Source organism: Amphiprion ocellaris, chromosome 14 (genome assembly GCF_022539595.1).
Source record: "Amphiprion ocellaris isolate individual 3 ecotype Okinawa chromosome 14, ASM2253959v1, whole genome shotgun sequence".
NCBI lineage: Eukaryota > Metazoa > Chordata > Actinopteri > Pomacentridae > Amphiprion > Amphiprion ocellaris.
Genome location: NC_072779.1, coordinates 8,384,505 through 8,409,776, shown reverse-complemented (window position 1 = coordinate 8,409,776; position 25,272 = coordinate 8,384,505). Strand labels below are relative to the sequence as shown.

At 39.8% G+C, this 25,272-nt stretch overlaps 1 protein-coding gene, 1 long non-coding RNA gene and 1 other non-coding gene across 24 annotated transcripts in view; all 3 read left to right on the top strand.

Moving 5' to 3' along the window:
• Positions 1-9,828, top strand: part of ehbp1l1b (EH domain binding protein 1-like 1b) — a 32,882-nt gene extending 23,054 nt beyond the window's left edge. For 17 of the 22 annotated variants that reach the window (XM_055017483.1, XM_055017484.1, XM_055017503.1 and 14 more), the window contains 13 exons: positions 891-1,682; positions 2,625-2,823; positions 2,918-3,066; positions 3,191-3,239; positions 4,164-4,488; positions 5,930-6,000; positions 6,144-6,192; positions 6,315-6,367; positions 6,870-6,990; positions 7,777-7,876; positions 7,962-8,035; positions 8,455-8,569; positions 8,809-9,828. In XM_055017483.1, the coding sequence (XP_054873458.1) occupies positions 891-1,682; positions 2,625-2,823; positions 2,918-3,066; positions 3,191-3,239; positions 4,164-4,488; positions 5,930-6,000; positions 6,144-6,192; positions 6,315-6,367; positions 6,870-6,990; positions 7,777-7,876; positions 7,962-8,035; positions 8,455-8,569; positions 8,809-8,896 (2,185 nt within the window). In that variant the 3' untranslated portion in view covers positions 8,897-9,828. The remainder of the gene's footprint in view (positions 1-890; positions 1,683-2,624; positions 2,824-2,917; positions 3,067-3,190; positions 3,240-4,163; positions 4,489-5,929; positions 6,001-6,143; positions 6,193-6,314; positions 6,368-6,869; positions 6,991-7,776; positions 7,877-7,961; positions 8,036-8,454; positions 8,570-8,808) is intronic. The other 5 variants (XM_055017497.1, XM_055017504.1, XM_055017505.1 and 2 more) reach the window with 3 other exon arrangements.
• A 723-nt stretch (positions 9,829-10,551) lies between these two features.
• On the top strand, positions 10,552-10,623 carry trnae-uuc (transfer RNA glutamic acid (anticodon UUC)). The gene has a single exon. It is a non-coding gene; the product is annotated as a tRNA-Glu (tRNA).
• A 12,911-nt stretch (positions 10,624-23,534) lies between these two features.
• Positions 23,535-25,133, top strand: LOC118470160 (uncharacterized). The gene is made up of 4 exons (XR_004847186.2): positions 23,535-23,653; positions 23,857-24,153; positions 24,581-24,801; positions 24,891-25,133. It is a non-coding gene; the product is annotated as an uncharacterized LOC118470160 (long non-coding RNA).
• The last annotated feature ends 139 nt before the right edge of the window (positions 25,134-25,272 follow it).

Sequence of the window (25,272 nt, the reverse complement as noted above, 5' to 3'; positions counted from 1 at the left end):
TTAAAGGTTAATTTAGTTGGCCTGTGTTTTGCCTATCAAAGCCTCTTAGCAGCTGGCAATTTGGTTAAATTATGTCACTCCCTCTTCTCTGTCATGACTCACTGTGATCTACAGTTTCCAATTCAACATCCAATGCCCAAATAGACCTCAATAGATACACTTAAAACTCCTTGTAATCCCAGAACTTGAGTGAAATTATCACATTTTTAAGTTTTCTTCAGTGATTACAGAAAAAAATTGCTCTTAGGAACTGCTAATAGCTAATTCAGCACACTTGTAAATACATGCATATAAACAATACGGGATAAAAATGGCTCCAATTGTTGTCTGTGCAAATGTGTAGCATTGTGCTGCAAGCATGGAAAATGCAACGGTGTGCAATGGATGTATCTGCATCTATAACGTGTCTGTCCGTCGGTGACTGTACTTCTACACAAATAGCTCCTTTAATTTGTTCAGTAGCATGTCAATGGAATGAATTAGTCATTGGATGGAAAAGGCTGGAGCACATTTATATCTGATGTTTCGCTTTGGTTGAATGAGTCACTTGTAGTTTGGTATAGTCTCACATAGCCAGATCTCTGTTCCATTCTGGGAGTCTTAGGGGAAGGTCATATCTAAACAACTGGGAATTTAAGGCCTTGATGCGGCTATGAGCTTCGCTGAGCGCCGAAAATGCACTTTGAGGTTTGACGAACGCCAGCACCATCAAGTTCCGTGCTTGAAAAACTTATGACCTTTACAGGATGGAGCTCTGGCTGTGTGAGATGATTGGTAGTATGTTGCCAGAGGAGAATGGGGCATGGCAAGGATGCTGGTTGGCTTTTTGGTTGGTCAGTTTTGTCAAAAGCACCTCTGTTCAGCTCTGAAATTTCCTTTTTTGTCTTCAGCCCAGGACAACCATCCCTTCCTGTAGTGGAAAAGCCCTCCTCACCCCCTTCCAGTGAACAAACTCTTTACCAGAGCTTTACCAGTCAGCCCAATAAACCTCAGTCCTTAGCTAGTCAGACTGACCGTCCACATCCTAACCTTCCCTCGGTGTCTGAAGCAGCCAGTCCAACAATCATGGACAAACCTGCTCTCCAACATAATGAGACACAAGGACAGCCAATCAAAGGACAGAGACATGATGCTGCCACAAAAACTGATCGCAGCCTGGAGGTAGCAGCCAATGAGGAGGGAGTTCAGTCTTCGGTGGTGCCTTGGCCCCTCCCTCCAAGCACTACCAGCATCCCCTCGGACACACAACACACTAAGACACACACAAACATTAATAAGATACACAAAGACACAAAAATAGCCACAGACTCACATAAGAGTCCTGAAACGAGGGTCGAAAAAGACACAAAGTTCCCAAAGGCCTCCAGTTTAAATGAGGACGACACAAAGACTGACAGTCCACAAATGAACACGAGTCTCTTCAAAGACCAGCAGCTTCAAGAAGAGGAAAGATTATTATTGGCTAGACTTCGCCTGATGTCAGGTGATATTTCCCCAGTGTCTGGCCCTCGTAGTATGAAGCGGCTGGTGCCCGCCCCCGGTGATATCGACTGTGATACTATGGAGCTCAGAAACCATTCAGACTCCCTGACTGACCTTACTGAACACAGTCAGCGCTCGATTATTCCCTGCTTTGATGCTCTGCAGGAAATATCGCTAAATGAGACAGAAGAGGAGGATGTGTAAGTCAGCATAGGCTGTAATCCTGTGCTGCTCTGTGAAAATGATGAGCAGCTGAAGTCTTGTATGTGTTTGGGTGTGTGATATGCAGAGATGTAGACTTAAGGCTTGAAATGTGAGTCAGACTTATAGGGAATTCTACTAATTTTACTACTCAGCCTTATGTTTTCTGTGGCTGTCAATTTGAGACATTAATCCTGGCCTGCTTCACGAACTTGGAGTGTGGAGCTCATGAGAGATGGTCATTTACCAGGAAGGCTGTGTTTAATGAAGAGATGCTACTGAGCTACATTCTGCGATGTGGAAGATCCAGAGGTTTTGGAGCAAAAAGAAAGTCAGGACATGAAGATAGCAAAAACAGTCAAGTCTCAATTTTTTTTTCTGGTAAAGTCCCAGAAGAATAAAAGAAAATAAATGAGACAGCAACAGGCAGCGTTTGTGTTGCCACACAGCTGGAATATTTCATTATTTGGCCTTTTGGAAAGCACAGTGTTGAAATGCTGTTTCATGTTCTGGGATCTAACTTTGACTTTCTTTGGCTGACTTAAGGCCTGATTTGCTCAAAAAAATAGCTCTGGTGTTGCACATGTGAGTAGTTTTGCTGTTTTGCAGCTGATTATTTGAAGAATTACCTACATGGACAACTGTTTAGGGATAAACTCACTAAAGGAACAGCATAGACCTGCATCAAAGCAGCCATATTGCAAATCCAGACACAAAGCTCTTCAATATTTTATGCATCCCATCATGGCTTCTAACATCATGACAGTGCTGTGATTGGCTCGTCATGCTGCAAGCTCGCATGTCTCTTGCTCAGATCTGTGAATTACTGTTGGCAATAATCGTGGCTGTTGCTGAGAAAAGATTGATTAAATGATCTCCTTCCTTCTAAATAAAGTCTCTTATTCTGTTCATCATCAACTTTTGGTCTTTTCTCCTCATAGGCTAAAACACCGACCAGCTGACGTCCCTGACGGTGGACAGAAGAAACCCACAGCCACACACATCACTTCTTTACATCACTGTGAGATAAAGACATCTCGTCTTCCTACGTTACCAGAAGAAGAAACCTCCAACCTCAAGACGCCTGAGCCTGTTCCAGTGGTCAGAGAGGAGGCCGATGGGAAGGACGACACCACTGAGGTAAATACTGTTTATACAATACTGATATTCACAAAAAACTCAAGCATACATTTAACCAAAATGAACCTTCTTTTCCTCTCTGATCTTCCTCCAGGGCCTGGTCAACTCCAGCCAGTCGCTGCTCCATTGGTGTCAGAACATCACCAGCGGGTATCAGGGGGTGAAGGTCACAAACTTCAGCACTTCCTGGAGGAACGGCCTTGCCTTCTGCGCCATCCTGCACCACTTCCACCCAGACAAAATGTACGTCATTTGTTTGCTAGCTTCACAACTGATTCTATATGTTGGGTGCTTAAATATGATCAAGTTAAGAATGTCAGATAAACCATAAATATAACTGTTCTTTTTCCTGTTTTTGTTTCATTAGTAATTTTGACAAGTTGGACTCTCATGACATCAAGCTCAACAACAAGAAGGTGAGGATCATGTTTTTTATTTATTTTTATTCATTTAACCTTTATTTAACCAGGAGAGATCCCGTTGAGATTAAGAACCTCTTTTTCATGGGAGTCCTGGCCAAGATAGGCAGCATGTTAATGAATTTTATATTGTAGTCTGCTGTCACCCACATCCTTCATCCCCACTCTCACCTCAAGCGGTCGAGGTAGGTGGCCATGTTTTAGGGTTTTTTTGTGGTTCCTTCCCACTGTTGCTGACAGCTTGCTCATAGAGAATCCAAAGGCAGCTTTGGATTATTGGGTTCTCTGCTCTGTTTAAAACTCGTAAAGTCTGTACTTTGCTATGTTAAGCGCTGTGAGATGATATAGATTGTGAATTGGTGCTGTATAAATAAAATTGAATTGAATTGAATTGAATTGAATTGAATTGAATTGAATTGAATTGAAGGCAGTTTATTTGTGTAATTTGTTTAAATTACAGCAAAATATTAAAACTGAAAAAAACAATTAAAACAACTATGTCAATTTAAAACCATAAAGATACCCTGATACCTGAGAGGTAAAACCCAGGGAAAATGTCTACATAATAACTTTTGTAATCATGCACTGTCACACTGGGCTATTTAAGCTTATTGGTGTGAGCACACTGTGTTTCAGTACCTTAAAGTGACCCAAATAAATGTGTGTCAACATTTTTCATGAGCACCATAGTAGCAGAGGACACTAATAACAGACATTTTTTTGTTAGGACATCAAACTGAAACTACAGAAACAACGGAATAAAAACTGAAATTTTAAAAGTTAGGCCCCTTGTTCTTCTAAAAGAGTTGCACTCCAGCTCCAGAAAGAATGTCCTACTGTTTTATTAGAGGAGTTCTTTTTAAATCATTGCTGTCATGTCTGTTTTATACTCATGACGTCATTGTTTTCTGACACCATCAGGCGTTCGATGGTTTCGAGGCGCTGGGCATCTCCCGGCTGTTGGAGCCGTCCGACATGGTTCTTCTGTCCGTCCCTGACAGGCTCATAGTCATGACCTACCTCAGCCAGATCCGCTCACACTTCACCAACCAGGAGCTGAGCGTGCTGCAGATCGAGCACAACAGCAGTCAGTCCAGTTACGGCCTCGCCCTCTCTGGTCCTGCTCCCACCAACGTCGATGCTGCTGCTTTCTGCATGGCCAGACTGAACGAAGGAGTGAGTCTGGAAGAAGGGGGAAGCAGCACGCTGGTCGTCCCGCCTCCGAGATCCAAACGACTGGGTAAAGGTACCGGCTACACTCGCCCTGTTTCCTGTAAACATATCAGTTTTCTTTTACTAGTTTTATTCATCCCATTTGTCTTCACCGAACAGGGCTACTTCTATGGGTTAAATATAACTAACTGTGCAGCTGGAGCTACAGTACTTTATGTTGTCTAAATGTACTCAGACCTTCTACAATGAGAGGCTGGATTCCATGGAAACATAAAAATTTTAAACGGGAGCAAAACAGAATCAAGTCAGGACAGCAGGAATGAAAATAGGAAAGCGGAAAATGTGTGTTTCAGGGGAATGTGAATCAGCAGAGTTTCAACTAAGGACACAAGAAGAAAGAATTAAAAAAGTCATGAATTAGAATTCACAGAACCTCAGTTAAGATTGTAATGAGTTTCTCAATGTTCCTAAAGACATCAGATGTTGTAGGTTAGGTTGAGGTCAATGGAAATGTGTAGAAAATAAGGCACATCCACAGTTTTTCATTTGATGGAGGCACACCAACAAACATCATCTATGAACATGAAATAGTTATTAATAAAATGTTGGTAATGGGGGCTGCACAGTGGCGTAGTGGTTAGCACTTTCGCCTTGCAGCGAGAAGGTCCCTGGTTCGCGTCCCGGCTTTCCCGGGATCTTTCTGCATGGAGTTTGCATGTTCTCCCTGTGCATGCGTGGGTTCTCTCCGGGTACTCCGGCTTCCTCCCACAGTCCAAAAATATGCTGAGGTTAATTGATCATTCTAAATTGCCCGTAGGTGTGAATGTGAGAGTGATTGTTTGTCTATATATGTAGCCCTGCGACAGACTGGCGACCTGTCTAGGGTGTCCCCTGCCTTCGCCCGAGTCAGCTGGGATAGGCTCCAGCCCCGCCCGTGACCCTAATGAGGATTAAGCGGTGTATAGATAATGGATGGATGGATGGATGTTGGTAATGGATAGTAGTATATCTATTATAATGTGAGATATGAGAGTCATAAAGTTTATTGCTTGAACTTCAAACCTCCTGAATCACTCTGAACACACGAGTGACGGAGTCCTTCATAAACGCAGTATTTTCTGCCAAAGTTGTGCTCATATCACTGGTTTGAATTCAGTGTTGGAAAAAAGGTGACATCATGTCCTCTAGTGCTGTAATCAGGGTGCCCTAGTGGTGTAATTACGATGTGATGGCCGATTTCGGGTTGTTTACTTGTGTTGCCAGGCAAGTGTTTATCAAATCTGCTCAAGCTACAACCACACAGCCCTGATGAAGCAGATTGCACACATTTCTTTTTCCAAAATTAACTTCCACTGAAGCCTGTTCAGCCTTTAATTTTTAAACATTTAATGTGCAATGAGAAATACTTTAATTTAGTTTTGGGGCAAAGTGTTCAGAGGCTGTAAATGTGTCTTAAAGGGATATAGGTTTAGTAAGAAGTCCAACATTTTAATGTTATTTCTTTCTGTTTTCAGTGGATGATCCAGTAACTCCAGTCCCGCCACCGAGGTCGGTTACCAAGGGGGCCAAATCTGGATCAGCTCAGGTGATACTTTTTCTGTTTTTCTTCATCACTACAACTGATAGAACTGTAATGTCTTTATCTGAGACAGCTTTAGAAACTCTGTTTTCAATAGTACTTTCACCCTCAAAAAAGCTGCCTTTAAATGCCTGCTTTTCCCATTCCAGGATAATGACACAGGGACTATTTCAGCAACAGAAAACACTAATAATACAGGTATTTACCCAAAACCTGAGCGTTTCCAAGACTCAGACATCTTGCACGTTTATTTAACTTTTGATCCTAATTCCTTTTTTCTATCTCACTTTGATCTGTCCTGTGTGTGTCCATGTGTGCAGAGCTAAAGAGTGCAGCAGAGAATCCACTTCCTAAACAAGAGGAAGAAACGATGGTCAGTTATGTCTTCTTCAGTTTTTCTCTTCTGTTTCTTTTCTGTATCTCTTTCACTCTGACAGCATCATAAATGTGACTGATGGCTGCAAGCGGGACCAAATCACATCTGCTGTTTTCTTTTACAAAACTGCTCAATTCATTATTTTAAAAAAAAGCACTTGCAGGGTTTTGATCATTCTGCATTCACAGCTTGTATTTTCCATTCTGGTGGCCTCTCTAATCTTTTGACCTTCTTTTTCTTGTTTCCGATCTTTTCTTTCCAATCCCCTCATTCCTTTTGATCTCCTTTCCCCATTTCCTTGTCGTCGTGGCTGTCTGCCATTGTCTTGTGTATGTTCATGTGTGTGTTTGCATCTGTGTGTGTGTGTGTGTGTGTGTGTGTGTGTGTGTGTGTGTGTGTGTGTGTGTGTGTGTGTGTGTGTGTGTGTGTGTGTGTGTGTGTGTGTGTGTGTGTGTGTGTGTGTGTGTGTGTGTGTGTGTGCGATGGGGCTTGTGGTCAGTGTCTGCAGGACACCAGCCAGTATGTGTTGAGTGAGCTGGCAGCGCTGGAGACTGAGCAGAAGCACATCGACAGCAGAGCTGCAGTGGTGGAGAGACGACTGCGAAGCCTCATGGAGACAGGCGAGTGACACACACACACACACACACACACACACACACACACACAGAGAGAGAGAGAGAGAAAAGTGTGTGAGTATGGATTGAATTGTACAGAATTCAGTTAAGCAGATTTGAACCAGATTTGTGAACTTCCTCTTTGATTTTACCTTCAAAACTCAAAGCAAAATGGCTTTAATTCATGTGGGATCAACAGTTTGTGTGGTCAGGGGGGATATTCCCAAGACCTACTGCAAAGGACTTGTGGTGGCAGTGATGTGGCGTATAAATACCCACTGACAATCTGGGTCCTGTGCAATCCTGGCACTGTGTATAGCCATCCACGTATTCCAAGTTGTAGCGTCATGGCTGTAAAAATGTCCACAATGAAGTAGTAAATAGTAGAGACAAACAGGAACTGTGGGTAAAAAAGAGGGAAGACGTGGCAAATAGTCCAGGCAGTCAGAAATCAAACCAGGGACTCGCTGCACTGCATCTTCACCTATTTGGCAAATTTTAAACAAATTTGAGCACTTTCTTATTGATCTCTTGGCCCAAGATTTACACAAGTTCAGATTTTCTAGTCAGTTCCCAGCTGTAAGGCTCAACACGTAACCTACAGTTATTCTAGATCCAACCAACCAAAGTTGTATCACTTGAAATGCATTAACTAGCCTAATTTTAATTGATTTTAAGGTTTTTAACGGTCCAAGGTGTTAAGTAAAGTGTCTGAGTACTTCATACTGAGTTTGTGTTGTTGCTTTGTCCAATAATCCACTTAGACTGACCTTTCCTTCTCTGTTTGTACAGGAAGTGACCGTGATGAGGAGGAGAGGCTGATCCAGGAGTGGTTTACTCTGGTGAACAAGAAGAATGCTCTGATACGCAGACAGGACCACCTGGAACTGCTGTAAGAACCCCTCACACATAAACAGCACACACATGTACACACATATGCTTGTTTTTGTGTGCCTGATTACTGATTGTATCTACAGACAAGAGGAGCAGGACCTGGAGAGGAGATTTGAACTTCTGACCAGAGAACTACGGGTCATGATGGCAATAGAAGGTCAGTAATCAGCAGAGGTGGAAAAGGCATTGAGAGTAAAAGTAGCAGAAGTAGAGTTTACAGTTGCATTTTAATTTTGTAGCTGGTTGAAGTGGAGCTAATATCTACTATTTTAGATGCTGTTAGTTGGTTCAATGTGTAAAAATGCACTGATTATGTGTTTTGTATTTAAAATCTTAGGCTGCAGAATCGCTTGTTATAATAACTGTCAAGTCAAAGCAGCAGAATAGAGAAATACTAATGAGTCAAACCTGAAATTCAGAGTGATTCACGGATAACAAACAAGTTAATAATAACACAACTCAAATAAAAGTGTTAACGCTGCCGAGAGAGTTCCCCACCAGGATTTAGAATGGCAAAAATGTGAAAAATAAAACCAGTAAATGAAATCATGTTAAGCCGTGTGGATTGCCCTGCAGACTGGCAGAAGTCGTCCACTCAGCAGCAGAGGGAGCAGCTGCTCCTCCAAGAGCTGGTGTCTTTGGTCAACCAGCGGGACGAGATCATCCGAGACATCGACGCCAAGGAGAGAGGGTGAGTGTGTGCATAATTATGTATGCATATGTAGTCACAGGGAGACAGTAAACCCATACAATCAAAAAGAAAGCCTTGAAAGAAACTAAATTATGCACTGCATAGCTGCTTTGATTTGTATATTCCAGACAAATAAATAAAAAACTAAATGTAGTTGAATCATGTCTTTGATTCATATTCTTTATTCATAAGTAGTTAAATATTGCTCTGAGTTCTAATATGTGTTTGTGTGTCTGCAGTGCACTGGAGGAGGATGAGCGTCTGGAGCGAGGTCTAGAGATGAGGAGGAAAAAATACAATAACAAAGAGAAATGTGTTCTCCAGTGAGGACAGAAGAGAAGCACAAACAGCTTTTACTGCAGAGCCACTGAGGTCCCATAAGAGTATTTTTTAAAAAATCTTTTTATAAGATAAAAACAGATCTCTGAAGACTTCAGCTCTCTGTAGTTTCCTGTTTTTAAAGTGCCCTTATTTTGCCCGTAAACTGTTCCGAGTCTGAGGCTGCAAAGTGTGTTGTTTCAATATTTTCTGTCTGTCTTAATGTATTAGTATTATTTTAATTCTTTTCAACAGTTTTTATTTATTTAAGTGAGGTGTCAGATTGTTGTACATCTATTGCACATATATTGTGTTTGTGTGTATATTCTTCTGTTAGTTCAGTATTCAAACACTGGCTTGTCCTCCTTTTCTCTGGGGGGCCGCTGTGTGGGGTGTTTGGGTTCCTCCTCGTCATATATAAGGCCAAAATGTGCCTTGTAACTTTTATGGGAAATAGTTTACAGTTGCTTAAGCACATCAAGGAATTTGTTCTGTTTGTATGTTTCCACCCTAAAAAAGAAAAGTCTGTTCACATGTCTGTCAAATATGTGAAAATTCATGAGCTGGACTCAAACCCACGATGTTGCTCGTGCAGTTTTCAGATTCACATTGAGCCTGAAAACAGGCTCAAGGATGCTCAAAGTGGCATCCAGTTCAAAGCATTTATTTTAAGTTTGACCCTTGAATCCACCGCAGTCTGTGTGGATGTCACAGCCACGTCTGCTTGGGTCACAGAAATGAAAGTATTTCCTCATTTCTGTGCTGTTTGACTACTGTATGCATGCTTTTTGAAGTGTGCCGTTAAAGTGGTACTCTGCTTTAAGTTCCGACTGTGTCCTTATTATACACTGTGTGCCTGATGTCACTGTTTATATTTATGAGTTTAAGATATTGATAAAAGATGTTGAAAAATTATTAATAAATATTATATCAGTTGCTTATATTTGTCACAACTGAATTCTGTAAGTTAAGTGTAAGAAATTTAACATAAAGTGATTTACAGAAGGAAAGAAACAAAAAACAAACAAAAAAGTGAAATAATGCCAATAATGGTATCATAATTAAAATGTCAAAATGTATGAAACTAAAATAGGACAAACTTGAAATGATAAAGGACTGAAAAAATAGAAATAATAGACCATAATGTGTAACTACCCGTTTTTCATGCAATGTCCTCACACAACTGATAAATTAGTATATATGTGTGTTATTAAATGTCTCCTCAATTCTATCATAAATTATGTAGCTGTAGTTTGTGCATTTCTTCGTACTCTATTGTTGTATTGCATTTAAGGATTAAATCATTAATGATATTATTATTGCTATTATTATTATTATTATTGTTGTCACCATGAAAATCACTGAAAATCACCATTTCATAAATGAAGAAATCATCTTACCAAAATTAAATAAATTAGTTTGTCACATTAAACGGGTAATTAATTAAGAGGCTGTTAAAAAAATTGAGAACGTGAAAACAGAACGAATAGCTGTCGAGGGAAATCAAATGTTTACTCTTAATATTAATATATTTCAACACAAATGAAAATACATCCCGCCTAGTTACATGCTTCTGGTACGACGTTTGTTTGCAGGTCGTGCAGAAAATAATCATTCACTATCGGGTATGAGCTTCGACCGAAAGTCGGTCATGTGGTTGCAGCTCCCTGGTGGTCTAGTGGTTAGGATTCGGCGCTTTCACCGCCGCGGCCGGGGTTCGATTCCCGGTCAGGAAACTTGTATTTTAACCTGTCCACCGTCGCACCTCCATCTTGTGTTTGTCTGCTTTTGTGTAAATGTGCAAATTGCCTTGACGCTTGCTTTCCTAACATATACATTATATTAGATTAATAAAAGTTGCTCCAGTCTGGTAATGTGATGGAAATATTACATAGATGAATGAGCGCATATCTGGAACAGCCCTAACAAAGGGTTATAGGGTCATTTTGAGCTCATGGAATATTGGAAAAATGTATTTTTTGATGTGTCCACTCCTTGTACTGTAGCATGTATCCTATTGGTGTCACTGTGTGTGTGTGCAGTGCTTAGCATAATAGAGTATTAAGCTAATCAGCTTCCTTCTGCAGCCCAGATTTCCAATTTACCAGGATATACTAATCTGAACTGACAGACAAGACCGAGCAAGTCCAAAGCACGGTGGACCTGTGCTGCTTTGTTTGCCATCATCCACCCGAAGAACCTCCTAAAGCTCTGACTGCAAACCTTCAGTCAGTTCTGTCATGCTGGAACCAAAGTATGGCCTAATCAGGGAGGAGGAGCTCGCCCAGGTCAAGTGTTGGGTTTCTGTGCTGAGCTGCTTTCTGTTGGCCTGTCTCTACGTTGGCAGTCTGTATGTCTGGAGAAGCAGCTTACCAAGGTATACAACTCACCAGCAATCCCTTGTCAGTGCAGCTGTTAGACTGAGCAACTAAACTGAATGTGTGTGTGTTTGTGTGTGTGCAGGGATCATCCCAGTGTGATAAAGCATCGCTGTGTCAGTGTGCTGCTGGTCTCTGCACTGTCACCTGCAGTGGTAAAGACATGGATGCACTGGGTAGATGTCAGAGTGAGTATACATGGGTGAAAATTCTGCATCCTCCTTTCTTTTGCTTTTTTTGACATAATTTGGAAAAAAATACTGAGAATTAACTTCTTCTTTGTGTTTAAAAATGAAAGATTTGAGCTGGTTTTTGCCTCAGGAATGAGACCAGTTTGTAATCCATCATGAATCTATAGCTAAAGAATGTACAGTACACTTAGTCTAAAAGTATCATTAAGTACTCTATTTGCTGTACTTTCAACCACAGCAGTATTAGAGCCATAAAAAAATGCTTGCACATTAATACCAAACACTGCAGTGCACGAAACACCAATAGTGTAATCAACCTGCAATATTTATGCAGACCTGTTCAAGCCTTAGCAACACATGCTGTTTTCTTAAGCAGTAAAGGCTAAATTTGAAAGTCTAAAAGTAAAGTCTAAAACTGGTAGTTATACTAAATGAAGACAAGTTTTTTTTAAAAAAAGTGTCACAAGAGTAACTTATTTTAGTCCATAAGTCTTTGGAGTGAGTGATGTTTACTGTGGCTTATATCACACAATAGTCAAACTTTAGTGAAATGCATCTATTACACAAAGTTGCTTAGCTCTTGGCCATCTTAAATTAGACTAAATTGCTATGAATTATTGGGAAAATTAAACATTTTTCTGCCTGAAAAACATGGCTGCCTGAACAACCACATAAAACCAATTGGTTTTCTTCACTCCAGAAGAATACCTATTTGTCCTGAAAGAATTAACTGTTTCAAGCTGACTTTACTGTAGAAAACACTAGCAAAAGAATGAAACACATACAAAAGGAAAAAAGTTTGTTTCCATTTACATTGCTCCAAATTCTGCACATGTGGGCAAACCAGAATCACCAGCATGCAAGAAAAAGTGGAACATATCCTCAGCTGCTGCATAAAGGCACTTGAGGAAGGCGGTACTGTTGGAGGCAAGATCAAGTCCTGATGACCATCACTAAAGCCATCAGCACAGGAACTGACGGTGCAAAATGGTCCCTACCATCCAAGTAAACCATCTAAACCCACCGAAAAAACATCTACAGGCATCCTGACCTCTGCAAGAGACTGAGAGCTGTTGGTGAACCTTGAAAAAAAGCTAAAGTTTCCCAACCACATCACAGCCACCAACCTGAGACATCGTGTTGTCCTGGAGTCCATAAAACAAGCTGTGCTACTGGAACTGACAGTCCTTTGGGATGATCACTTGCAAGAGGCCTTCAAAAAGATCTCAGAAGACTGAGGTAGAGGTAGAATGCTGCCCGTTCCTTGGTCAAAGCCTTCAAGAAGATGAACCATCCACAATACCACTGAAGCAGCATAGAGAGCCTCAAGATGGCTTTGGCTTTAAAGAAGAGAGCCATTGTGTCAGTAGTTAGTCATCTGTGCCTGATCAACGATGCGATTAATAGTAGCTGTAGTATAGTTGTACAAGCAGTAGTAATAATACTAAAAGTACAAGCAGCAGTAGTAGTATAAATAGCTGTTAGAGTCATAGAAGAAGTATCAGCATTTGTAATAATATTAAAATTTGTAGTAGCAGTGCCAGTATCAGCAGCAGTAGTTAGTGTACTATCACTACTACTAGTAGTAGTCACGTTGCTATTACTACCACCAATACTAACAATAGTAGTTATAAAGCCTAACTCATGTATATCCAGATTACCCTCTATGTTCTTCCTCCAAACCCATTTTATGATTGGGATTAAAGGCAGTTCTTTAGGACTGCTCTCAAATAATTGAAATGTTACTAAACAAGGTTATACTTACCAAATTAAATAGCTCTGGTCTCCAGTATATTGGCAAATTCGGTTATTTGTACTTAATTTATTAGCATGATTTCTTTTTAAATCTGTTGTGTACAGACTTATTTACTTCTCTGTCTACTTCTCTTACTCCATGTAGGTTTCCCAGAGACTATGGGCTGAGGAGGAAGTGGAAGCAGCTCTGAGGAGAGAGGGGTTTGCTGCAAATGATGAGTGGGTGCTCTGCAGTGATCATTTTAAACCTGATGAGTCTGACAGGGATGGGCAGGTTTGTCGGCTTAGACCTGGTGTCATTCCATCAGCGTTTAACTTCCCGGCTCATCTTTGAAGAGTATGTGCCAGAAAGACCACGACCAAGCAGCCTTGAGATCTTAGGCAGCGTCTCCCTCAGGTGGGTGTCAGTGGTGTTCACAGTCAGGTCTGTGGTAATCCTGTCAAAAAACTAAACAGAAAAAAATCTAGATTATAAATCAACATGTAACCAAAGCACTCTGTGTATAACGCCATAGTATAGGATGTAGTTCAGAAAATGTCAAAGTATAGTATACTTTACTCAAGAATAACATAGTATGGCCTGTAGTTCATAGTGTAGCATGTCGGCAAAAAAACCCCATAGATTATTATGTGGTTCAAAAAGCGCAAAATGATAGGATGTTGCCTAAAATTGTCATGTATGATATGTGGTTCAAAAAATGTCACAGTGCAATATATTGTCAAAATAGTATGTAATTCAAGAAAACATCAGAGTATAATATGTCGTCTAAAAAATACCATAGAATAATAATTTCATTGCACAAGTAAAAGTATAGTAAGTTTTAAAACTGTTCAAATTCTTATAATATGTTGCTAAAAAAACAACAAAAAAACTAAAACAAAAAAGGTCAGTAATATGTCAGTTAAAAAAGCCTATAGTATAGCGTGTCACCCAACAAACATCATAGTATAGCATGTCGCTCTAAAAACGTCACAGTATAGCCTTTAGTTCACAGCTGTTAGTAGGTGAGGAGCAACACAAAAACAGTCCAAATGCTGGTTTCCAGAGGGTTAGACAAGTATTTATTTGAAAAAGGAAGTTTACAACAACACATGTGAGGGGGTTAAAAACAAATGGGTGTTAGTAAAAAAAAAATAAATAAACAGAACTAAAAGTGAACTTCATGTTGACATTGATGGGCATTCCAACCAGAAACAAAGTAAAAGATAATCAATACAAAAAAAAACTCTTCCTGTTCACCTCTTAAAACCCCAAAACACACCGCAGTAGCACCCTAAACTAAAACTACCAATGGGTTCCCTGTTTTCCTGTCTGAACAATTCAGAGGTCCCTCTCTATCTCCCCACACATCCACCAACCACTGGAACACATCTCCAAAGTTCTGCCGGGCCAGCTCAGCTTCCCTTCAGAAGAAGTTCCACCACCTGCCAGATGAAGGAGCCTTTTGAGAGGCAGCTGGCATCGTGATTGGACTGTACTTTGGTCTGTTCCAATCCAGCTTCAGCTCCAGAGACGGCAGGCGGGACGAGTCAACGGAGGACGGGTGGACGAAGGCATGCAGCTGAGTACAATCCAGAAAACAACAGAGGAGGAGTGCAGCAGCCCAGAGCCAGAACAAGCAGAGTAGCATCGTATGTCTCTTAGAAAACATCATAGTAGAGCCTTTGGTATGATAAAACGCTACCATATACATCGTATATTGTACAAATAACAAGTCAAAGGAAAGAGACATACATTGTAGAATTGTAGTAATTGTGGGCTGACTGATTTACTGATTATCAGTATTTTAGTTTTTACTGATTTACGGTAATAAATACATTTAAAACTGGTGCTACTTTGGCTCTGAACCTTTATCTACCTGTGGTCGCTCTGTCTTCTGGAGTGATTTGATTGGTTATACGTAACGAATAAAACTCCTTTAACTTAACATCTGTAAACAAAACAAAAACGTATCAACAAAGTTTTCTGTTAGAGTTTGTGTTCTTCTAAGTTTAACTCTGAGATTTTAAATACTTTCATTTACTGCAAATGAATATCTACTCCAAATGTCTCACTAATAATCATTATCAGCCTTAAAAACCCACAAAACACCCCTCTATACTCGACCAAACTTAGTACAGTCCGGTTTCCCCCTTCTATAAATCTGCTTGGAATCTTCCACTTCCTGTTTGTCAAAGTGGCCTTCTACCTGGACAAGTTTTGTTGGAGCTCATGCAACAAACATTTTGGGTAACTGCACTTTAATATGAATGGATGACACTGAATTAGAGTCTGTTTTCATGAGATTGAGTTAAGGTGTGTAGCTCTGTCATTAAATAGTAAATTATTTCTCAGAATTCACAGAGAAAAGTCTTAAATGTTTGCTAGGTTAGCGTCCCACATGTTCTTTGGCTCAGCTAAAGCTAACTCTCTCCAACTTCTGGATCTCTTGAGTTGCTTGTTGTTAAATTATCTTGCTATAGGTGCTGAAGCTCAGAAAGTCTGAGATGTTTGTTCAAAATAAGCTCATTCTCAAGTCTTCTCTGAATTGTCCTCTTTTGTTTGAACTTTCCCTAAACTTAGGAGTTAATGACAGAGCAGCACATCCAGACTCACTCTCATTTATGTAGAGATTAAACTTCAGTGTCATTCATTGATGTTAAAGTGCAGTTTTTCAAATGTTTGTTGCACATGCTCCCGACCAAACCAGTCCAGGTGGAAGACGATGTGAAGAGAAAGCTCCAGAGGATGAATATCACACATTTACATTGGAAATTAATGTCCTTTAATTAGACATTCTCATGCAAAAGTTGGATTTCCCTTTGTTGAGTGCTTTGTTGATGTTGGTTTCTAAATGTTTTTTGACACTCGGCCCCAAAGATTAAAACCTTCTAGGACTCACAACCTGCAACAATTCACACATTATCAACTATCTTTCTGACTAAACTAAGATAAAAAGTGAAAAACTGCCTGATTCCTGCATCATGAATGTAAATCTTTTTGGTTTTTATGACAGTAAACTGAATATATTTGGGTTTGACATTTTATAAACCAAAACAAGAAATAAATTACTGAAGAAAACAATCAACAGATTAATGGACAAAGAAAATGTGTTTTCTAACATATATGGCTGAATTACTCCAACATTACAAGATACATACAATTTAAATTCTATTTTATTTATATAACGCCAGTTACAGGTCAAATTGTCTCAAGACGCTTTATTTTTATATTTTTTTGTCATACTTAAAATATGACAAAGTAAGAAATTTAAAGCTCTTGACTAACCCAATTTATTATTTGGTTTTTAAGAGATTAATCGACAATTAAAATAACTTTCTCCACTAAAACTAATAAACATGAGGTCAAATTGAAGGAGGAGTTTTAAATACTGCAGTCCCACGACGACAAGAATAAAGTTTGTCAACAAAAAGTAAATCTGCTGGTGGATTCCATTAAAGTCCTAATAAATGATAATAAAGTGTGATACTAAAGGTGTGTGGTGCTGAAAATGTCCAAGATATGAAGTTGAACATCTGGATGGAGGTTGATAAAAGTTGACCTCCCTTCATTTCTCTGGAGCGACTCCATGGATTTTATGGATGGTGGTTAAAGACCTGCTCTTCTAGTGGTCTTCCTTCTAGCCGCTGTAAAAAGTCAGTCCATCCTGGCCGACTTCAACACCTCTTCATGACAACTTGTTCTGCCTCCGACCTGGTGGAAACTCCAGAAACTCGGGAAAACCCGTGGAGACTCGAAGAACTCGTGGAGACTCGAAAAACTCGTCGGGCGGGGGAAGGTGTGGTGGGTGGTGGGGGGGAGGTGGGGGAGTAGAGGGGGGAGGCCGCCACCCACCTCCCCGCCTACTCTCCGCCCTGGCTCCACCCAGACTCCGCCTTGGCTCCACCCATGTGGTGACTTCAGAAACTACGATGACAAAGGGACGACGAATTTATTTCTTTTCATCTGATCTGTAGCTCAGTGAGTTAAGGATTTGCCTATGGAGCTGCAGGTCGCTGGTTCAAGACCAGACACTTCTTAAATTTTCTCAAAATCCTGACAAAGACAAAGAAAGAAAAAGGCCGGTGGCGGGTCTTGAACCTGCGACCTTCCACTTGGTAGTCCTCTTCTTATCCCCCTGAGCTACTCGCTCAGATACTAATTCTTCTTTTTTTTGCGCATTTATCATCTATTTTTTGTCGTTTTCGAGTTTTTTTTTAACTCGAGTCTCAACTCGACCGTTTTTCTCAGGAGGTTGGACTTCAGCCTTTGTGCTGGAGGGTGGAACCCTCAGTTCCAAGACTTTCCAAAGCCTCCAGACCTCCCGAGTCCTCAGGACCTGAGCTTTCACACAGTCTGAGGGCTGAAATTTTCTAAGTCCCACAGTAGTTCTCTGTTAGTTTGAACCTTCAGACAGTCCACGGACTGAAATCCTCTAAGTTCCTGAGTAGTTCTCTGTTAGTTTGAACCTTTAGACAGTCCAAGGACTGAAATTTTAAAAGTTTCTCAGTACTTCTCTGTTAGTTTGAACCTTCAGACACTCTGAGGACTGAAGTTTTAAAAGTTTCTCAGTACTTCTCTGTTAGTTTGAACTTTCTGGTTAACAGAAGCCTTTAAACTTGTGACCATGAGTCTTGATTTCACATTTAGACCATCCATCCGAGTTCTTCTCAGACCTTCACCTGTGGGTTTTTAGAAATCCTTAACAAACTTTGATTCCTTTCACTGAACAGTAAAGTTTGTGGAGATCAGAAGGTAACATTAGTTTGATCGATGCCTTCAACTACTAGTAGACTTTATCTGGAAAGCAGTTTTCTTAAATGAGTTCTTAGTAAATCTGTCCACAATCAAACCAAGAACATAGAAAGAGGAAACGTTTGAAGAAACAACTTGATGTTTTCATTTCAGACTAGAAAATGCTTTAAGACCTTCGTCTGTTTCTGTATTGATCATTTTATTGTTTCTTCTGTTTAATTTGATCTTCTAAAGTTTAACTGGTGCCCTTTCAAAGGTTTTATCTTTAGTTTGATTCTTCTTAAATGTTCAGTTTTGCTCTTTTCTCACCATTAATTCTTTTCTAATGTCTGATCTGATTTCGAAATGTTTTGTCTTTTTAATGTTTAATTGTTGTTTTTTCAAATGTTTTATCGGCTTGTTTGAAAAATTTCCTTTTCTTTCCCAGTGTTTAATTTTTTGATTAAATCTTTAAGGTTTTTCTTTTTAAATGTTTTACCACCTTTTAATGTTTAATTTTCTTTTTTAATGCTTCATTGTATTTTCTGTTTAATTCCTATTTAAAGTTTTATTGTCTTTAAGATTTAATTTTCTAATTAAACATTTATTTTTTTAATTAAATGTTTTGACTTTTAAAGGTTTAATAATCTAATTAAATGTTTTATATTTTTCTAAATGTGTAATATTCTTGTTTAATTGTATTTTTTAAATGTTTAATTAAAAATAAAAAATATTTATATCTTTAAAGTTTAATATTTTTGTTTAAAAATTTTTGTTTAATTTCATAATTACATGCTTTGTATCTTCTGTTTAATTATCTAATTAAATATTTTGTCTAATATAATTTAATTGTATTTAATGTTTAATTTTCTTTTTAAAAATTTTATTATATTAAATGTTTTTTTCCTTTGATTTAATTGCTTTTTTACTGTAGTTTATTTCTTTAATCTTTTTTTCTGTCAAGATTTTAAACCCAACCTTAAAAATGAAACAAACCCTTAAATCACAATGAAAATACTTCTGTTGTCACAATCATGAGTTAGTCAATTATTCAGTTTATCAATTCAACTTTATTTGTTTAGCACCTTTCACACAGATGACAAAACTAAACAAGCAAAGAGAAAAAACTATGCTAAAACTATGATTAAAACTCAAAAACAAACAAAAAAGATTTAACATTGTAATAAAATATGTTGTGTCCAGGGGATGGAGGGAGTTTATTGAAGTCTTCTTGGGCTCACATGGGAAATCATTTAAAATATAAACTTGATATTCAGTCTAAGGAAACTGGAAACTGCAGAGCGACAGAAGAACCAACAATATCTCCTGTTTTCTCCTTTAATGAAACAACTCTTCTTGTGCTTTCAGACCAAAGAACTACAGACTCTTCACAACCTGCTCAAACTCTTGGTACAGGACCTCACCACACGGGTCAAGAAGGTTTTCGTCTCATTTCTACTCCGAAGCTCACCTTCTCAAACTGCTGTCAAATGTTTCTGCTGCTCTAAAGTCTGGTCTCCAGAACTTCCTAAAAACTCTCAAAGTCTCTTCTGCTGCAGGTTGCTTTGTAGAACTGTTCCAGAAAACCTCACTAAAGCACATGGAGGGGCCTCAAGATAGTCGTCCAAATGAAACCATACAAAAACCAAACTAGCACAACCCAAACACTAAAGTCTCCTGCAGCCTACCAGAGAACCTCTTTAGACAGAGAATCAGGACAGGAACTCTTACCTTCTGGACAACCAACGTTGGTTCTCAAACAAGAATACAGAATGTGTCTGACCAAAAACCTCTAAAGACTCACTACAGCCAAGATAAAGACACAACTCAGCTGCACCAAATCCACTAATCACTGCACACATTAGCACCATGTACTAACTGTGGCTAAAGAACCACATTTACCAAGACAACTGTCCAGTACAAAGCCCTAAAACACACCAAGAAACACATTAAAGACAATTTTACTGCTGGAAGCTGCAAGCCAACGCCTAAAGAACAAGCTAAAGCAATGGAGCCAAACCCAGTTCACTGGTGAAGAGAAACAGATGAAATGTTTGCAGCCACATAAAGCAGGAAGACACTGAGGTGCTCAGGTGTTCCTGATAACACCAAGCAGCCACCTGGACAGCCAATAGGAACACAGCTTACTGGAAGTCCAGAGGGCTGGGTTAGTGAAGGAAATTTAGTTTAAAGTTAACAAAGAAAGTTGAAAACCACCTTCTGATCCCTGAAATCTCTGAGTTTTCACACAAAGAACACCTGAACATGTCAAACTGGTTCCATAGTAGAACCATCATTGTAAAAACATCATAGTATGGTGTGTTGCTCAAAAAACATTAGGACCCGGCTGTCAGGGGACAAACATGTAAGAAACATGAGAACAGAGAGAACCCAACCAGTAGGTCACAGTTTATCATCCCCCAGTCATCTCCTGAAGTCCATATGGTGAGAGACATCAGTATCTGGTTGTTAATTTACCAGAGGATGCTTATAATCATGCTGATGTGGTCTGTACTCTACAGTATTTTAGTGACTCAATAAATGCCTAAGTTTTTTTTTTAAAAATGTTTTTTAGTTTTTAATAAACATTTAATAGCCTATATGTAATCAATAAATGGCCTTTACCTATCTTAAGAAAAATTCACTCAGAACTCTGCTATGTTAACAGTACTAAATAAATCAATAAATACATGCATACACACAAAAATAAGTTAATACATTAACTGTGTTAAGATAAGGTTTAGATTTTTTTTTAAAAAGTTGTTTATGTTTTTGCAGAATCCAGTATTGCTCACTAGTTGGTCATTACATTTTATTAGTTTGATTTCACTGTTTAAAATGATGCCACCTCTTTTCAGACAGAACTTGTGATAATAAAACAATACAAACGTTTTAGTTCCATGTTAATAAAGCACTTAAAGCTTTAAGTATGGCTAAATGCTTTTTTCAAAATTAAATATATCACTCCTTAGGTGGTAGTGGCCCCAAGTTCCGTAAAGTTGGAAAGATATTCACAGATTCGGACTTCCAGCATCAATAACTCATTAGATATAGGTTGTCAAAACATAAACAGTGCCTCTTTCCCATTGTTGCAAGGCAGACAATGTGCTACAAGCCCAGTTTTATCAAAAGTAGCTGTCTTTCAAGCTACAGGAATAACATTGGTGTCTATGGAGTGAACAGGATCCGTCTGCAATTTGCAAAACCACTGCAACAGTAAAGAGAGACAAATATTCAATAACTTCACTCTTATACATTGTAGTGTCACTAAAATCACTGCAGCCTTCAACTGGCTCCTGTTGACAAAGTGTTTTAACAGAAATGTAAATGCTGTAATTTGATTCTTTTAATGAACCGTGTAACTTGAATGGATGTGATGCTGGTGTGACCACAGTGCACACGTCTGATGTTGCTCACAGTGGTCCAAGGGATGCTCAGGGAGTTTGTGTGTTTGCTCAGATTCATGAAAAACTAGAGGGAACATTGCCCTAAAGTCTTAGATACTAAAAAAAACAGATGAACACCCAAGATTAAGTTATTTGCTTTACAGTGGTCAGAACAAGGGCAACCACAACCAAGGAGATTTTTAGTAGCTTCAAACACATCTCTGTAGATGCCGTTTCCCTCTTAGAACACTTTATTTATTCTGCATGAAGGCAGTTTTGACATTTCAGAGATTAAATTTCCATTCCTACAAAAACATATATGACTTTACAACTCCCATTAAAGTTCTGCATTTTGCAGTTATGTCCCATGGGCATGTTTAAATCATACACTCAAAATATGCCTTGTGGTTTACAGATCCTCGTCTTTAATCTTGTTTTCATTTACTTCCCCTGGAAGTCATAAACAACTATTTTACTCTACACAGCAGGTTTTTTATCTTGGTCCCTTCATTCATTCTGCTATGGACGACCCTGATGGCTTCACCGGGGAACTGCAGTCTGCACTCGGTGCGTTTGTCTCTCTTAAATGTTATGTTGGAGGCTGGAGAGTTTTACATATGTGCTCCCATGCATTATATGTCATCGTAAAGTCTCGGCTTTATTTTCCCAGATGTTCAGTCCTGGAGGCTGTGCGTGAGAGATGCAGTGTGGCTCAGGAACCAGGTGGTGGCGCCAGTGACAGAGGAGCTGGTGTTCAGAGGAGCCATGCTGCCCATGCTGGTGCCCTGCGCTGGACCCACAGCTGCCATCTGCGTGGCTCCGCTGTTCTTTGGTGTTGGTATGGCAACAAGATTTTCAGACTGAAAACAAGTCAGATTTACATTTTAGATAAATTCTTGGTATAAATTCATGGCAAACACTGTGACTGATGATGAATTAAAAACAATTAAACTGCTGCTTTATTTACTTTAGTTCTTTATGGCAAAATACAGTATACAACAGAAGTAAGTACAATCCTGTGCAAAACTGCATCATCTCTCAATGTCTGTGTAACTTCTAACATGACAAGCAGAGCATTTACTCTTCTTAACAATAAAAACAGATCCTTTGGATAGTATGTATGGACAGTTCAGGCCCCAGATTAAAAACTCTGTGCAACAAAAGTAAATACACCTGTATTAGTAACAAAATCTGTGATCTTTGAAACAAATTTGAGAATGTCTGTGATTTTCAGTTAGCCTAATAGCATGAATATGGTTATAAAATGATCAATTTGGACCTACGGGGTGTGTCTATCTGCTTGTCTGCATCATGGTTCTAAATGGAAAACTATTGCAAGAAGAATTTCTAAAGCTGATTGTGAAACTTCACAAAGATGAAACAGCATACAGGAAGGTTGGTGAACAACAAGAAAATGTCTCAAATGAAGTTTCAGGATTAGTTAGGAGGTATGGAATAAACCATAGTACCACTACTCAGAACCGTGGTGGTGATGCACAGATAGATCAGTGCTTCAGACTAGGCACAGGGATTATCACTCAAAACTGGACACTGAGCAACAGCTCAGACTGCGTGAAGGACAATTCATAATGTGAATACAACAAAAAAATCATCCTTGCTTGCTTTTTGACACTAAAGTTCAGGATTAAACTGTGTTGCCTGATGAATATTGGGAGCATGGAATTTGTTCAGATGACACCAAGATATATTTGTACAGTTCAGATGGGATCTTACAAGTTTTGCATGAACATGATCAGGACTACCACAGTGAATGCACAGTCCTGGCAGTGGAGTACACAGGTGGCATTGTGATGAGATGGAGCTTCATGAGTGAAAAATGTGTTGGGAGATGACATTTATAGATGGCAACATGAATGTCTGTGGATGTACTAAAGTACTAGCTGACAAGATGACTTCCAGCCTTCAGAGGCTTGGCAGAGGAGGAATATTCCAGCATGGTAATGATCCAAAGCACACTGCCTGTTGCAGCAGAGCAGCTCTTTAGACATTTTGAATCCTCCATGCCGATGAGGATTGAGAGTTATTAAAGATAAAGTTTGGCATACAAAGTATTGGAAAAAACACAACATCTGAATTGCAGTAAAGTACTGACTTTATGCACTATTCAGAGGCAATCCAGCTTTGAATCATCTGACAAAAAAAGTGATAGTGTGCTAACTTCTGTTGTGTGCCGTACATGATAGTAAGCGCTACATTAAATTGCTTGAATGGTTTTTACCACAGTTCATGTTTACTTTACTGTGTTTCAGCTCATTTCCACCATGTTATAGAACAACGGCGCCTCGGCAAGGACAGCACGAGTGTTATCCTTGTGGTGGCAGGTGAGTTAGCTTACATTTCCTCAGGTAAACCACATTGTAAGCAAAACAAGTTATGTAAGATGCAAAAACCTGTAATTTCTATGGCTGATGCATGGTTTCTCAATTTTAGTACATTGCATGGCATTGCATCATCTTTCCTTTTCCCACATGGATGGATAGAGTTAGTATTAATCATACTGACTTTGTTCTATTTTTTGTTATAGGGATGCAGTTCTTGTGATACGGAGTTCAGGGTGGCTCAGGTGCAGGAAATGAACAGACGGTCTGTGAATGCAACACTGATTTATTTACAAAGGTTTTTAGGACTACAAGCGGAAACTAGGACTTCAACAGGAAACGGAACAAAAGGCTCTGGATCTTACAGCGGCACCTAGGGGCCGGGAGGTACTGTAACAAGACTAAATAATCACTAACTCGCGGTAGGGAACACCAAGGCGAGAAAGGCCAATCTCAGGAATACAAAACAAGACACGAGGCTATCTTTACGAGAATAGCGAGAGGTAACTACAAAAGAAGTTTTCTCAAAATACGGTGCTCTTAACGAGAGCTATAACTATGACTGGTCTACAAACTCACGAATTATACTAGGAATGCTCAGAAGTGGTTCACAGCGGTGGCAGCCAGGGTTTGGAGCAGCGGGCTTTGGGCCTGATGCTGGATGGCGTGAAGCAGCGACAGGTGAGTGGGGAAGGACGCCAGGAGGAGGGAGTCGGCACAGGTGAGTGTTTCCTTTTCTCTGAGGTGATAACCAGGGTCCAGTGTTGACGGCAGGAACAGGTGGGTCCGGAGCTGGAACAAAGGAGGACAACGGAGGTTAACAGGTTTGTAGTGCAACAAACAGAATGGCTGGTAAATCAAGCTGTGAACCATTACGAGCTGTATCATGATCCGGCACTGAGAGATGGGAGGCGTCTGGTTATATTGCAGAATGGATGAAGCTTGATTGGTTGCATTCCACCTGTTCCTGAGCTGGCTGATTGTGGCAGATGGAGAACACCTGTCGCTCCTCCTGCCCTGCTGGACTGCCCTAAAAGGAAAGAAGATGAGAGGGAGGGGGAGATCACTACCTAGGCCTGGCAGCAGCCAGCCTGACATCTTGTACACAACTCTGTTTGGTGCCTTCACTGCCTTCATATTCATGAGAACTGGTGAGCTGTGGAGTGAACTGCACATTTCCTTGCAGACATACTAACCTCCAGTTCACGGCTCATTAAATCTGTAATCTGTGTCTCTGAAGGTCATGTGGGTCCAGTTTTGTGCCATTCCTTCTGTAACAGCCAGGGTTTGCCTGACGTCACCTCTGCCCTGCAACACCCTCAACGCCCACCTCTGCTCTTCTCGTATCTGATGGGAATCCTGCTATTTCTGGTGCTGCTATTCCCTCTGACAGATCCTTTCTTCTATGGTGCCATTCCCGTTTGCAGCCTGGCTCCCCCTCCCACGTCTGTATGTTAAATTAAATGAAATTACATACTGTCCAGCTCTTAAAACCATGTCTCTTTACTCTGGTTTTCATTTTGTATTAGGTTAGTATTTTTACGACAAGTGTGCCCCAGTATACGTACTGTATATATGTGTGTGTGGGTGAGCATGAGAGGAGAACGATTCTAGCAGTTCAG